The sequence below is a fragment of the Saccopteryx bilineata genome, chromosome 1 (genome assembly GCF_036850765.1).
Source record: "Saccopteryx bilineata isolate mSacBil1 chromosome 1, mSacBil1_pri_phased_curated, whole genome shotgun sequence".
Taxonomy (NCBI): Eukaryota; Metazoa; Chordata; class Mammalia; order Chiroptera; family Emballonuridae; genus Saccopteryx; species Saccopteryx bilineata.
In genome coordinates this window covers 9,547,637-9,560,052 of record NC_089490.1, presented here as the reverse complement: position 1 = coordinate 9,560,052, position 12,416 = coordinate 9,547,637, and the positions used below count along the sequence as shown (strand labels likewise).

Genomic DNA, 12,416 nt, shown 5'->3' with positions numbered 1-12,416 from the left:
GACTACATCAGACTAAGAAATTTTTGCTCAGCAAGAGAAACTGATATCAAAATAAACAGACAGCCAACTAAATGGGAAATGATATTTTCAAACAACAGCTCAGATAAGGGCCTAATATCCAAAATATACAAAGAACTCATAAAACTCAACAACAAACAAACAAACAATCCAATAAAAAAGTGGGAAGAGGACATGAACAGACACTTCTCCCAGGAAGAGATACAAATGGCCAACAGATATATGAAAAGATGTTCATCTTCTTTAGTAATTAGAGAAATGTAAATCAAAACTGCAATGAGATACCACCTCACACCTGTTCGATGAGCTATTATTAACAAGACAGGTAATAGCAAATGTTGGAGAGGCTGTGGAGAAAAAGGAACCCTCATACACTGTTGGTGGGAATGTAAAGTAATACAACCATTATAGAAGAAAGTATGGTGGTTCCTCAAAAAACTGAAAATAGAACTACCTTATGACCCAGCAATCCCTCTACTGGGTATATACCCCCAAAACTCAGAAACATTGATACGTAAAGACACATGCAGCCCCATGTTCATTGCAGCATTGTTCACAGTGGCCAGGACATGGAAACAACCAAAAAGCCCATCAATAGATGACTGGATAAAGAAGATGTGGCACATATACACTATGGAATACTACTCAGGCATAAGAAAATATGACATCAGATCATTTATAGCAAAATGGTGGGATCTTGATAACATTATACGAAGTAAAATAAGTAAATCAGAAAAAACCATGAACTGCATTATTCCATACGTAGGTGGGACATAAAAGTGAGACTAAGAGACATTGATAAGAGTGTGGTGGTTACGGGGGGAGGGTGGAGAGGGAGAGGGAAAGGGAGAGGGGAAGGGGCACACAAAAAACTAGATAGAAGGTGACAGAAGACAATCTGACTTTGGGTGATGGGTATGCAACATAATTGAACGACAAGATAACCTGGGCATGTTATCTTTGAATATATGTATCTTGATTTATTGATGTCGCCTATTAAAAAAATAAAATTATTAAAAAAATGCTGCTTTTTTAGCCAACTTAAAAAAAATAAAAAAAGAAAAAGTCAATGTCAATTTAATGTCAATTACAAAGACAATTCAACCTTACTGATATAAATAAATTCAGAATTAACCTGACCACAGTTCAGATGAACACATGCACACAAACACACACACACACACAACAACTCACCACCACCTACCACAGGCACACCTACACACTGGCTCAAAGCTCACTATTTTCCACAGGTATACTGCAGTAAAAAAAAAAAGGTAGAAAATGAAGTTAATTTAGTAAAATAATATAAAATTTTAAAACTACTACTTTTCTGGTTGATTTATAAAATAATTGCTTTTCTGGAAAAATTTAATTTATTATTATTTCATAGAGAAGTGGGAGAGGCAGGAGCAAAGCGTATGGACTCAGAGCTACGTCACTTTAGTTGTATTTTGTTGCTCTGGGTGACGTGTCCTGGGAAGCCCAGAGTCAAACTGGCAACGTCAGTGTGCCCGGTCCAGACTCTATCCACTGCGTGACCACAGGCCAAGGTAAATTTATTCTAGGTGTATCTGAATATTCATGTTTTTGTTATTTCTTTTCTTAGATTTAGATGGTCATTGAATGCTTTTAAACACATCAGTGAGTCTCACTGCTGCGGCAGCAACATCGTGCAGAGTGGCCACCACTCTGTGGAAGGAGCACTGACACACAGCTCCTCCCAGTGACACAGGGTCAGGGGTCTGGGGGCTGCGTCCTCCATGTTTTTGTTCACGGATTGATTTTTAATCACACTGAGTTTGAGTTTCTGATCTAACTCATTCCTAATGAAGCTTATCTTAATTCTCATGGGGGCTGAATTCAGGACAGAGAAAGGGTTTGGATTCTCTGACAGAGATTTTGTTCCTCACTGGACCTTACTGTGCCTTTCTTTTGACAAAGTAACAAATATCCAAGCACACACACACGAGACAGGTTTTCTGAACTCTGTAAACCAGAGGCAGCGAAAGTCCTTTATCTGCTAATGTTTGTTCCTGCCACGTGGACAAGTCTCGTCTATTCCATGAACAAAGAAAATACTTTGAAAATCCATTCCACTGAAATCATCAGTACTACTTTAAAAATTCCAGTTGACATATGAGGATATAAATATTTAAAATAAATAACAAGATAACAGAAGGATACATGACTGGTGCGTTATAGAGTTGTGCACCTGATACATGACGTGAGGTGTGATAGAATTGTGCACCTGACAACTGCACACTTTCATTAACCACGGTCATCACAGAAATTCAATAAAACATTGAAAAACACCTTAAAATAAGAGATTTGAAACATATTTACAAAATTCTGTAAAATTATAAAAAGATTTATTTGTTATTTTTTAATAAAATCATTTTTGATTTTACTTCACTCTATGTGAACCACTCTGATATATTTGTCAAATTTAAAAGGTCTTTGGATGTTTCTATATATGTATGTATTCCATTCAAATTGCAATACCTTCAATGTACAAAGTTGCTGCAACCATTGCATAAAGGTTCATGAAAGACCACTAATATAGGTGAGTCTGGGTTAGATTCTTATGTGCATCCATCACAGCATTTTTGTCCACCTATTAATTTTCAGCCTTATGGTATTTGAGTGTCTTTTTTAAGTCAGGCCTGGATGAAGGTAAGTCAATCAGATGAAGTGGAAGAAATGACAGTGAGGGAGGTTCTGAATCACATGACCTGAGCTGTCCTTTTACACCCCCAAAATTTAAAAGTGCCTACAGTTCCAGTTTTCTTATTGATAAAATTAATTTTACAGAAAGGCTCTAATTCCTTGATGTACCAACACTGTTACTGGAGGGGCCATAGTGGGAGAAACTGAACAACAATGAAGACAGGGAGTCAGAGTTGGAAGATTAAGATACTGAGACAATAGTGAGATGATCATTCAGACGAAGACAATGGTTTAAGGGGGAGATGAGAAAATGACAGGGGAGGTTATTGGTACTGACCTTTCTGCTGTTCACTCTCAGGAGAAATGGAAAAGGAAGAAATAAACAACCCATTCCAAGTGAAAACAGACTGTCTGATAGGAGGAAGATCAGAAATGGGCCCTTTCCTAGTTCACTGTGGAGCACACGGGGACCCATGTCTGTGAAAGCAGGAACCCTGAGGATCCACAGGACACCTCACCCATCAGAGTCAGTGCTGTTCTCCCTCCCCTACCCCTTGTGCACAGGAAACTAAGTCAGGAAAGAAAGTGAGGAGGGAGTTAGGTCAGAAATTTTTGGATTTGCCATACTAAGAGTTCCCCTGTCACTGGACTATCACCGTTTTCAGATTAAGAAACATGTTCATGTAGGAGACAGGGAGTATACCAAGTGATGAAGAAATATACAGTAGAGAAAGCCTTCATGACAAAGCTGGATTTGTTGCACTAGTCGTATAAAATATGCTCTGTACATCAGAGAGTTATATACACAAAGACTATTCCCAAGGAATAAAAATTGAAACTGTGTTTAGGAAAAGACAATATTAAGCTTTGAATAATAAAATTTTCTCATTTTTAAAACACTGCAGTTAATACTATTTCCTGCACCCTTCACACAGAAAGTACAGGTCAGAGATAGTTCACTTTTCTATGTACCATATGAAATGTCCTCCTTTTGAAAATTGTATATTTTTAAGTGCAATTTGTCATTTGATACTGGTGTCAAAATAAAGCTGAAGACAAAAAATGGGCATGGTTGGATATTTTTAGAGTAAAATAAAGTTATATGAAGTATTTAGATACCGTGGAAACCCTGGGTCATATGATCAAGGACAGTGGAAGAGGGACGCCCCACTCTCTCACATCTGACCAGTGAGTGATATAAGTTATCATGACACAGGCTTTGAGAAGACAATGAAGAGACAATAAATGCTGAAAGTTTGGATTCTTTCTTCTCAGGATTAGAAGAAGTATTAATTGCATAGTAATGGGCCCTCAAACTTGGAATACTTGACAGAGGTCTTAAGTTTGAATATTTTCTAGAAATACATACATTTATATTCATATATATATACATGCTAATATAAACCTGTGACATATGTATACATTAAAATTCTTGTATCCATCACCTTAACAGCCTTCATCTCACCAATGTCTTAATGAACCTGAGTCAATTTACTGCAAGACTGAAGCCACCAATATTTACATGGAAATGATTCCGTAAAGTAAAAGAGAAGGAAGGGGAAAGAATGGAAGGTAGGAAAGAGAAATGGACAGAGTTCCAAATGAAAGAAATGCTTTCTCAAAATTAATTAGGGGGAGACCTGGCCAGTTGCCTCAGTGGTAGAGCATCAGCCTACCTGTGTGGAGGTCCCAGGTTCAATTCCAGTGTGGGCACACAGAAGAAGCGCCCATCTGCTTCTCCACCCTTCCCCCTTCCTTTCTCTCTCTATTTCTCTCTTCCCCTCCTGAAGCCAAGGCTCCATTGGAGCAGAGTTGGCCTGGGCACTGAGGATGGCTCCATGGCTTCTGCCTCAGGCACTAGAATAGCTCCGGTTGCAAAAGAGCAACACCCCAGATGGGCAGAGCATCGCCCCCTGGTGGGCTTGCTGGGTGGATCCTGGTTGGGCACATGTAGAAGTTTGTCTGTCTGCCTCTTTGCTTCTAACTTCAGGAAAAAATATCAAGTAGGGGTACAGCGGACATCGAGGAGGAAGACAGGCCAATGGAAGTTACGTTGATAAAAAGGCCAGCAATGTGAAAGGTTAAATAAACCAAATGTTTTCAATTGGATCAAGACTAAAGAAATATCAGTAATTTTACCTATTTTTTTCTCCAATTCATCTGAAATGAAAAAAAAAATTCAATGTCAATTCCATGGGAAACAACCACAAAGTAAATTTAAATTTACTGATAAATTTAAATTTATATTTACCCTCACCACATTTCAGATGAACACACAAACACACAGCAAATCACACATGCCCCCCCTACACACACACCTACACATGGGCTCAGAGCTCACTATTGTCCATATTATTCTACAGTAAATAAAAAGGTTGAACAGGGAGTTAATTTTGTAAAATATTATAAATTTTAGAAAATATTGATTTTTCTGTTTAACTTATTAAAATTTGTTTTTTTGAAAAGATTTAATTTATTTCTATGACATAGAGGAGAGGTGGGAGGGAAGCATGTGGACTCATTTCTGCTTCACTGTAGCTGTAGCTGCTGCCCTGTGTGCTGTGTCTGGGCAAGTCCAGGGTTGAACTGACCACCTCAGTGTTCCAGGTCCACACTCTATCCAGGGGGCTACTACAGGCTAGGCTGAAAGTATTCTTGATGTATTTGAAATATTTATGCTTTTGTTATTTTCTCTGTTAGCTTTAGTATGGTCACTGGATGCTTTAAACACATCCAGTGAGTGTCACTGCTGCAGCAGTGACATCGTGCAGAGTGGCCACCACACTGTGGAAGGGGCACTGACACACAGCTCCTCCTAGGACACAAGGTCAGGGGTCTGGGGGCTGCGTCCTCCATGCTTTGTCCATAGATTGGTTGTTAACCACAGTGTATTTGAGTTTCTGTTTCACTCATTCCTGAATGAAGAATATCTTAATACTCATGGTGCTCAATTCAGGGGAGAGACAGGACTGAGGTCCTCTGATGGAGATTCTGTTTCTCACTTGACCTTATGTTGCCTCTCTGTTACCGAGAAACGAATCTCCAAGCACACACACGGACAGGATTTCTACACACAGTAAAGAAGAGGGAGCTAAGGCGTTCCATCTGCTATTGGTTGTTTCTGTCAGGTGGACAAGGCTGGTCTACTCCATGAATAAAGAATATACCTTGGGAATCCATTTCACTGAAATCATTACTACAGTTAAAAAAGTACCCTGTGACATGTGATGACATAAAGATTTAAAATAAATAAAAGGGTGACAGAGGATACATGATTGGGGTAGTGAACACATTGTCATGTACAGATGAGGTATTACACAATTCAGCATTGCAACCTGCATAGTTTTATTAAGCAAGGTCACCCCAATAAATTCAATAAATCATTAAAAGTCCCTTAAAATAGGAAAAATGCAGCATATTTAAGACATTCTGTAAAATTTAAAAATATTTATTTAATATATTTTAATAATTTTTTAAAATTTCTTTCAACTATAATATATTTGTTATGTTATAATGGTCTTTGCACCTGACCAGGTGGTGGCGCAATGGATAGAGCATCGAACTGAGATGCAGAGGACCCAGGTTTGAGACCCCGAGGTCTCCAGTTTGAGCGCAGGCTCATCTGGTTTGAGCAAAAAAGCTCACCATCTTGAACCCAAGGTCGCTGGCTCCAGCAAGGGGTTACTCAGTCTGCTGAAGGCCCGCAGTCAAGGCACATATGAGAAATCAATCAATGAACAACTAAGGTGTTGCAACGCTCAATGAAAAACTAATGATTGATGCTTCTCATCTCTCTCCATTCCTGTCTGTCCCTGTCTATCCCTCTCTCTGACTCACTCTCTGTCTCTGTAAAAAAAAAAAAATAGGTCTTTCTTTGCATGCTTTTATATATATATATAAACATATATGTAAGTGTTCAATTCTAATTTTAAAACATACACTGTATAAATTTAAAACAATCACTGTACAACAGTTACTAGAAGACTGCTCTTAGAGGTTATTGCAGGATTAGGTACTTATGTGCATCTATTCACAAAGTTTTTGTACACCTATTTATTCTCAAATTTAGTGTATCTGAGCGTCTGTTTTAACTCAGGCCTGAATGAAGCTAAATAAATCAGATGAAGGGAAAGAAATGATGGTGAGGGAGGTTCTGTATCAAAAAGCAGACCTGTTCTTGGAGAAATCTTACACTCAAAATATTTAAAAGTACCTACATTTCCAGATACATTATTGATAAAATTTATCTGACAGAAAGGCTCTGGTTCCTTGATTTCAACAATAAGAGACATGGAGGGGTGATAATGGGAGAAACTGAACAACTTGTGAAGACGGAGAATCAGAGTTGGGAGGACAAGATGCTGAGATAGTAGCTAGATGATCACTGAGAGGGAGGAGAACAGTGTAAGGAGGAGATGAAAGAATAACAGGTGGTGGAGGTTATCGGTACTGACCTGTCTGCTGTTCACTCTCAGGTGAAAGGGAAAAGGAAGAAATAAAGAAAGTATTCCAAGTGAAGACAGACAGTCTGGTGGAAAGAAAAGCAGAAATGGGTCCCCATTGGTTGTTCACCCTGGAGCACACATGGACCCATGTCTGTGAAAGTAGGAAACCTGAGGTTCTGAAGGACACCTCACCCATCAGAGTCAGTGCTGTTCTCCCTCCCCTGTCCCCTGTGCACAAGACACTAAGTCAGGAAATAAAAGGTTGAGGGAGCTAGGTCAGAGATTCAAGGATGTGCAATACTAAGCTTTCTTATGTTAGAGGACTATCTCCTTTTCAGATAAAAAAACAAATGTATTCACATGAGGGATGGGACTTCACCAGTGAGGAGGAAGTGTACAGTAGAGGCCCCCATCTCGACAAAACTGATTTTGGGTCACTAGTCATATAAACACTACTCTGTACATTGGAGGGATATGTTCTTGAAGACCATTCCTAAGGAAAAAAATATATTTGTAACTGGGGTTAGAAAAGGACAATATTAAGCTTTGAATGATGAAGTTGTCTTTGTTTTGAATCATCGTGATATTATTTTTTTGTACCCTTTACATAAAAAGTACGATCAGAGATGTATACTTTTCCACTTGCTTTAAAAGCCTTTATCTTTCTGCAAATTCTTTATTTTTAAGAGCTGTTAGTCATTTGCTAATGGTGTCAACATAAAGCCAATGAATAAAAAACGTGCATGGTTGGATATATTTAAAAGCCAGGAAAAATTTATGTAAAATATTTAGAGACCTTGGAACACCTGGGTCATATGATCAAGGAGAGTGGAAGAGGGACATCTTATTCTGACCAGTGAATGATGTAAGGCTTTGAGAAGACAATGGACAGACACACTTAAAGGTTAAAGTTTGAAATTTTTTCTTTCAAGGGTTTGGGAAGAATTAACTGCATAACACTGAGTTCTCTATCTTGGAATACTTGACAGAAGTCTTAAGTTGGAATAATTTTCAGAAATACATACATATATATCTATATATACACACTAATATAAACTTGTAATATATGTATATATTAAAAATCATGATTCTGTCAACTTAATATCCTTCATCTCACCAATATCTTAATGAAAGTGTGACGATTTACTGCAAGACACAGCAGCCAATGTTTACAGGGAAAAGGTTGTGTAAAATGAGAAAGGAAGGAATGGGAAAGGATGGAAGGGAGGAAACAGAAATGGAGCCACAGATGGGAGAAGCGCTGTCTCGAATCGAGGGGAGACAGTGGACATCCAGGAGGGGACAGACCAAGAGAGAGCAGTTGGATAAAAAGCCCAGAAATGTCCCAGAGAAAAATAAACCAAATGTTTTCAAGTGGATCCAGAGTAAAGGAGTAACAGTCATTTTACCAAATTTCTTCTTTAATTCTCCTGAAAAAGAAAAAAAAACAATATATCAATGTCATTTTTATGGGAAAAGAACACAAAAAGAATTCAAATTTATTGAAAAATTAAAATTTATAATTAGGTAATTTCAGATGAACACACACAAAACAAATCACACACACAACCTTCCCCTGAAACAGACTCCTACACAATAGTTCAGAACTCACTGTTGTGCACAGTTATTCTACATAAGTATCAATAAATTGTGGAAAAGGGAGTTAATTTAATAAAATAATATAAAATGTAAAAATACTGATTTTTCTGATAATTTATAAAATAACTGTGTTTTTGAAAATATTTTTTTATATTAATAGTACATAGAGAAGGGATGAGAGGCAGGAGGGAAGCGTGTGGACTCATGGCTGCTTCACTTTAGCTGTAGCTGCTGCCCTGGGTGCCATGTCTGGGGTCGAACTGGAAACCTCAGTTTTCCAGGTCCATGTTCTGTCCACGGGGCCACCACAGGCTAGGCTAAAAATATTCTTGGTCTCATTGAAATATTTATGTTCCTGTTATTTTGTCTCTTAGCTTTAGTATGGTCATTAGATGCTTTAAAGGCATCAGTGAGTCTCACTGCTGCGGCAGCGACATCGTGCAGAGTGGCCACCACACTGTGGAAGGAGCACTGACACACAGCTCCTCCCAGTGACACAGGGTCAGGGGTCTGGGTGCTGTGTTCTCCATGTTTTTGTCCATGGACTGATTTTTTTTTTACCACAGTGTATTTGTATATCTGTTTTAATTCATTCCCGAGTGAAGAATATCTTAATACTCATGGGGGCTGAATTCAGGAGAGAGACAGGACTGGGATTCTCTGACAGAGATTCTGTTTCTCACTGGACTTTACTGTGCTTTTTCCTTAATCGAGAAACAAATATCTCAGCTCACATGAATGAGACAGGTGTTCTACACACTGTATAGAAAAGGCAGCAAAAGTCCTACACCTTCTAATGTTTCTGTGAGGTGGCCAAGTCTCATATGTTACATAAATAAAGAAAATGCCTTGAAAATCCATTTTACTGAAATCATCACTACAATTATAAAAATATCATGTGACATGTGAGGACATAAAGATTTAAAATAAATAAAAGGGTGACAGAAGGATATGTGACTGGGGTGGGGACACACTGCAACGCACGTACACATGATGTGTGACAGAATTGTTCACCTCAGATCTACCCAGTTTTATTAACCACTATCACCCCAATGAATTCAATAAATATTTAAAACAATTAAAATAGAAGAAAAGAATTACATTTATTAAATTGTGTTAGATATTTAAATATTGTGGAGATTCTTTAACAAAAATATTCTTGATTCCTCTCCACTCTATGGGGACCACGATGAAATATTTGCCATATTTAATATAGTCTTTTTATGCCTCTATATATGTATGTATTCATTTCTAATTGTAGCACCTTCATTGTACAAACTTGCTTCAACTAATACACAAGAGTTACTGCGAGACTGCTCATCTAGGTGAACACAGGAGTCGGATCTTATGTGCGTCTATTCACAACGTTCTTGTCTACCAACTAATTCACAACCTTATTGTATCTGAGTTTCTGTTTTAAGTCAGGCCTGAATGTAGCTGAGTGAATCAGATGAAGAGGAAGAATAAGGGAGGTTTTGAATCAAATGACCTGAGCTGTCCTTGGAGAAAACTTATACTCAGAAACTGTAAAAGTGCCAAAACTTGCAAATATGTTAGTGATAATACTCATTTACCAAAAGCCTCTGTCTCCTTAATTTCAGCAAGACAAAGACAGCAGTAATAATTGGAAAAATTGACAGCAAATGAAGGTGGTTATCAGAGTGGGAGGATCAAGACACTGAGACAAAAAGTAGATAATCACTGAGGGTGAAGACAGAGCATAAGGATCAGGTGAGGGAAGGACATGGGGAGTAGATCATTGGTACTTACGTATTTCCTGCTCATGTTGCTCAGCTAAAGAGAAAAATGAAGAAATAATCAACTCATTCCATATGAAAACACAATGTCAGGTAGGACGAAGAACAGAAATGGGCCCCTTTCCTAGTTCACTGTGGAGCACACGGGGACCCATGTCTGTGAAAGTAGGAACCCTGAGGATCCAAAGGACACCTCACCCATCAGAGTCAGTGCTGTTCTCCCTCCCCTGTCCCCTGTGCACAGGAAACTAAGTCAGGACAGAAAGTGAGGAAGGAGTGAGGTCAGAAATGCTGGGATGTGCAATACTAAGTGTTCCCTGTCACTCAACTATCACCATTTTCAAGCTAAAAACTACAGTATTCACATGTGGGACAGTTACTTCAGCAGTGATGGGGACATGTAACAGTAGAGGCACCCATGTGTCCCAAACTGTTTATGTTGCACTAGTCATATGACACCTGCTCTGTACATTAGAGGGATATATTCCTAAAGACTATTTCTATGGAAACAAAAATATAATTGAAATTGTCATTAGAAAAAGATATTAATATTTGAATGATTAAGTTTCTTTTTTGGGGGGATATATCATGGTCAATATTTATTTCTTGTGTCCTTCACATATTACGTAGAGAACAGATATTTATTACTTTTGTCCTCACCTTAAGATATTACATACTTCAGAAAACTGCTTATTATTATATTCTGTTTGACATTTGTAAACTGTATCAACAATAAGGCAAAAGAATAATAAATATTCAAACTGGCATGTTTGAATATTTTTAAAAGCTCAAAAAGTTGGGTAAAATACTTAAATACTTTAGAACACCTGGGTCATATGATCAAGGACAGTGGAAGAGGGACACCCCACTCAGTCACATCTGACCAGTGAATGATACAAGGTAATTATCATGACACAGGCTGTGAAAGACAATGGACAGAGACACTGAATGCTGATTTCAGAGACTGTTCTCTGAAGGGTTTGAAGAAGTTTCCATTGCATAGTAATGGGCCCTCAAATTTAGAATATTCGACAGAAGTCTTAAGTTTGGATAATTTCCAAAAACACTCATACACACACACACACACACACTCATATATACTTAGATATACACAAATATATGCATATCTATATTGATATATAGTAAACACCATGTATCTGTCAGCTTGAATTCTTTCATCTTTCCAAATTCTGGATGAAACTGTGACAAATCTCTGCTAGACTGCTGCAGCCAAAGTTTACAGGGTAATATCTGTGTAAATTAAGAAAGAGATACAGGAGAGGATGAAAGACAGGGAAACAGAAGTGAACAGAGTCCCCAATGAAAGAGGTGCTGCCTCAGAATCATGTGGGAGGGACAGCAGACATCTAGGAGGAGGACAGACCAAGGGAAGGAAATTGGATAAAAGGGCTGGAAATATTCAACAAAGAAATTAACCAGATGTGTTCAAGTGGATTAAAAGTAAAAGAATATCAGTAATTTTATTTAATTGTCTCTTAAATTCCTCTGAAAAAAAAAGAGAAAATGTCAATGTCAATTTCATGGGAAGCAACCACAAAGAGAATTCAATTTACTTATAAATTCAAATATAAAATTAGGTTAATTTCATATGAACACATACACACGTCAAATCACACATGCCCCTCCCCTGAAATGCACACGTGCACAAGGACTCAGAACTCGTTACTGCCCAAGGTGTTCTATAGGAATAAAGAGGTGGACAAGGAAGTGAATTTAAAAAAATAACATAAAATTTTGAAAACATTAGTTTTGTCATTTAATTTATAAAATACTTGTTTTTTTTTTGAAAAGATTTTATTTATTGATATTATAATGTGAAGACATGTGAAGCAGGAGGGAAGCGTGTGAACTCATGGCTGCTTCACTGTAGCTGTAGCTGCTGCCCTGTGTGCCGTGTCCGGGCAAGTCC

General features: G+C 37.9%; 1 protein-coding gene across 1 annotated transcript in view; it reads right to left on the bottom strand.

Moving 5' to 3' along the window:
- LOC136319150 (uncharacterized) overlaps positions 1 to 12,416 on the bottom strand; it is a 348,276-nt gene that overhangs the window by 318,017 nt on the left and 17,843 nt on the right. Inside the window, exons 8-10 of the mRNA XM_066252549.1 lie at positions 10,500 to 10,523; positions 8,540 to 8,560; positions 4,825 to 4,845 (exon numbers count right to left, since the gene is read on the bottom strand). Of these exons, the coding sequence (XP_066108646.1) occupies positions 4,825 to 4,845; positions 8,540 to 8,560; positions 10,500 to 10,523 (66 nt within the window). The remainder of the gene's footprint in view (positions 1 to 4,824; positions 4,846 to 8,539; positions 8,561 to 10,499; positions 10,524 to 12,416) is intronic.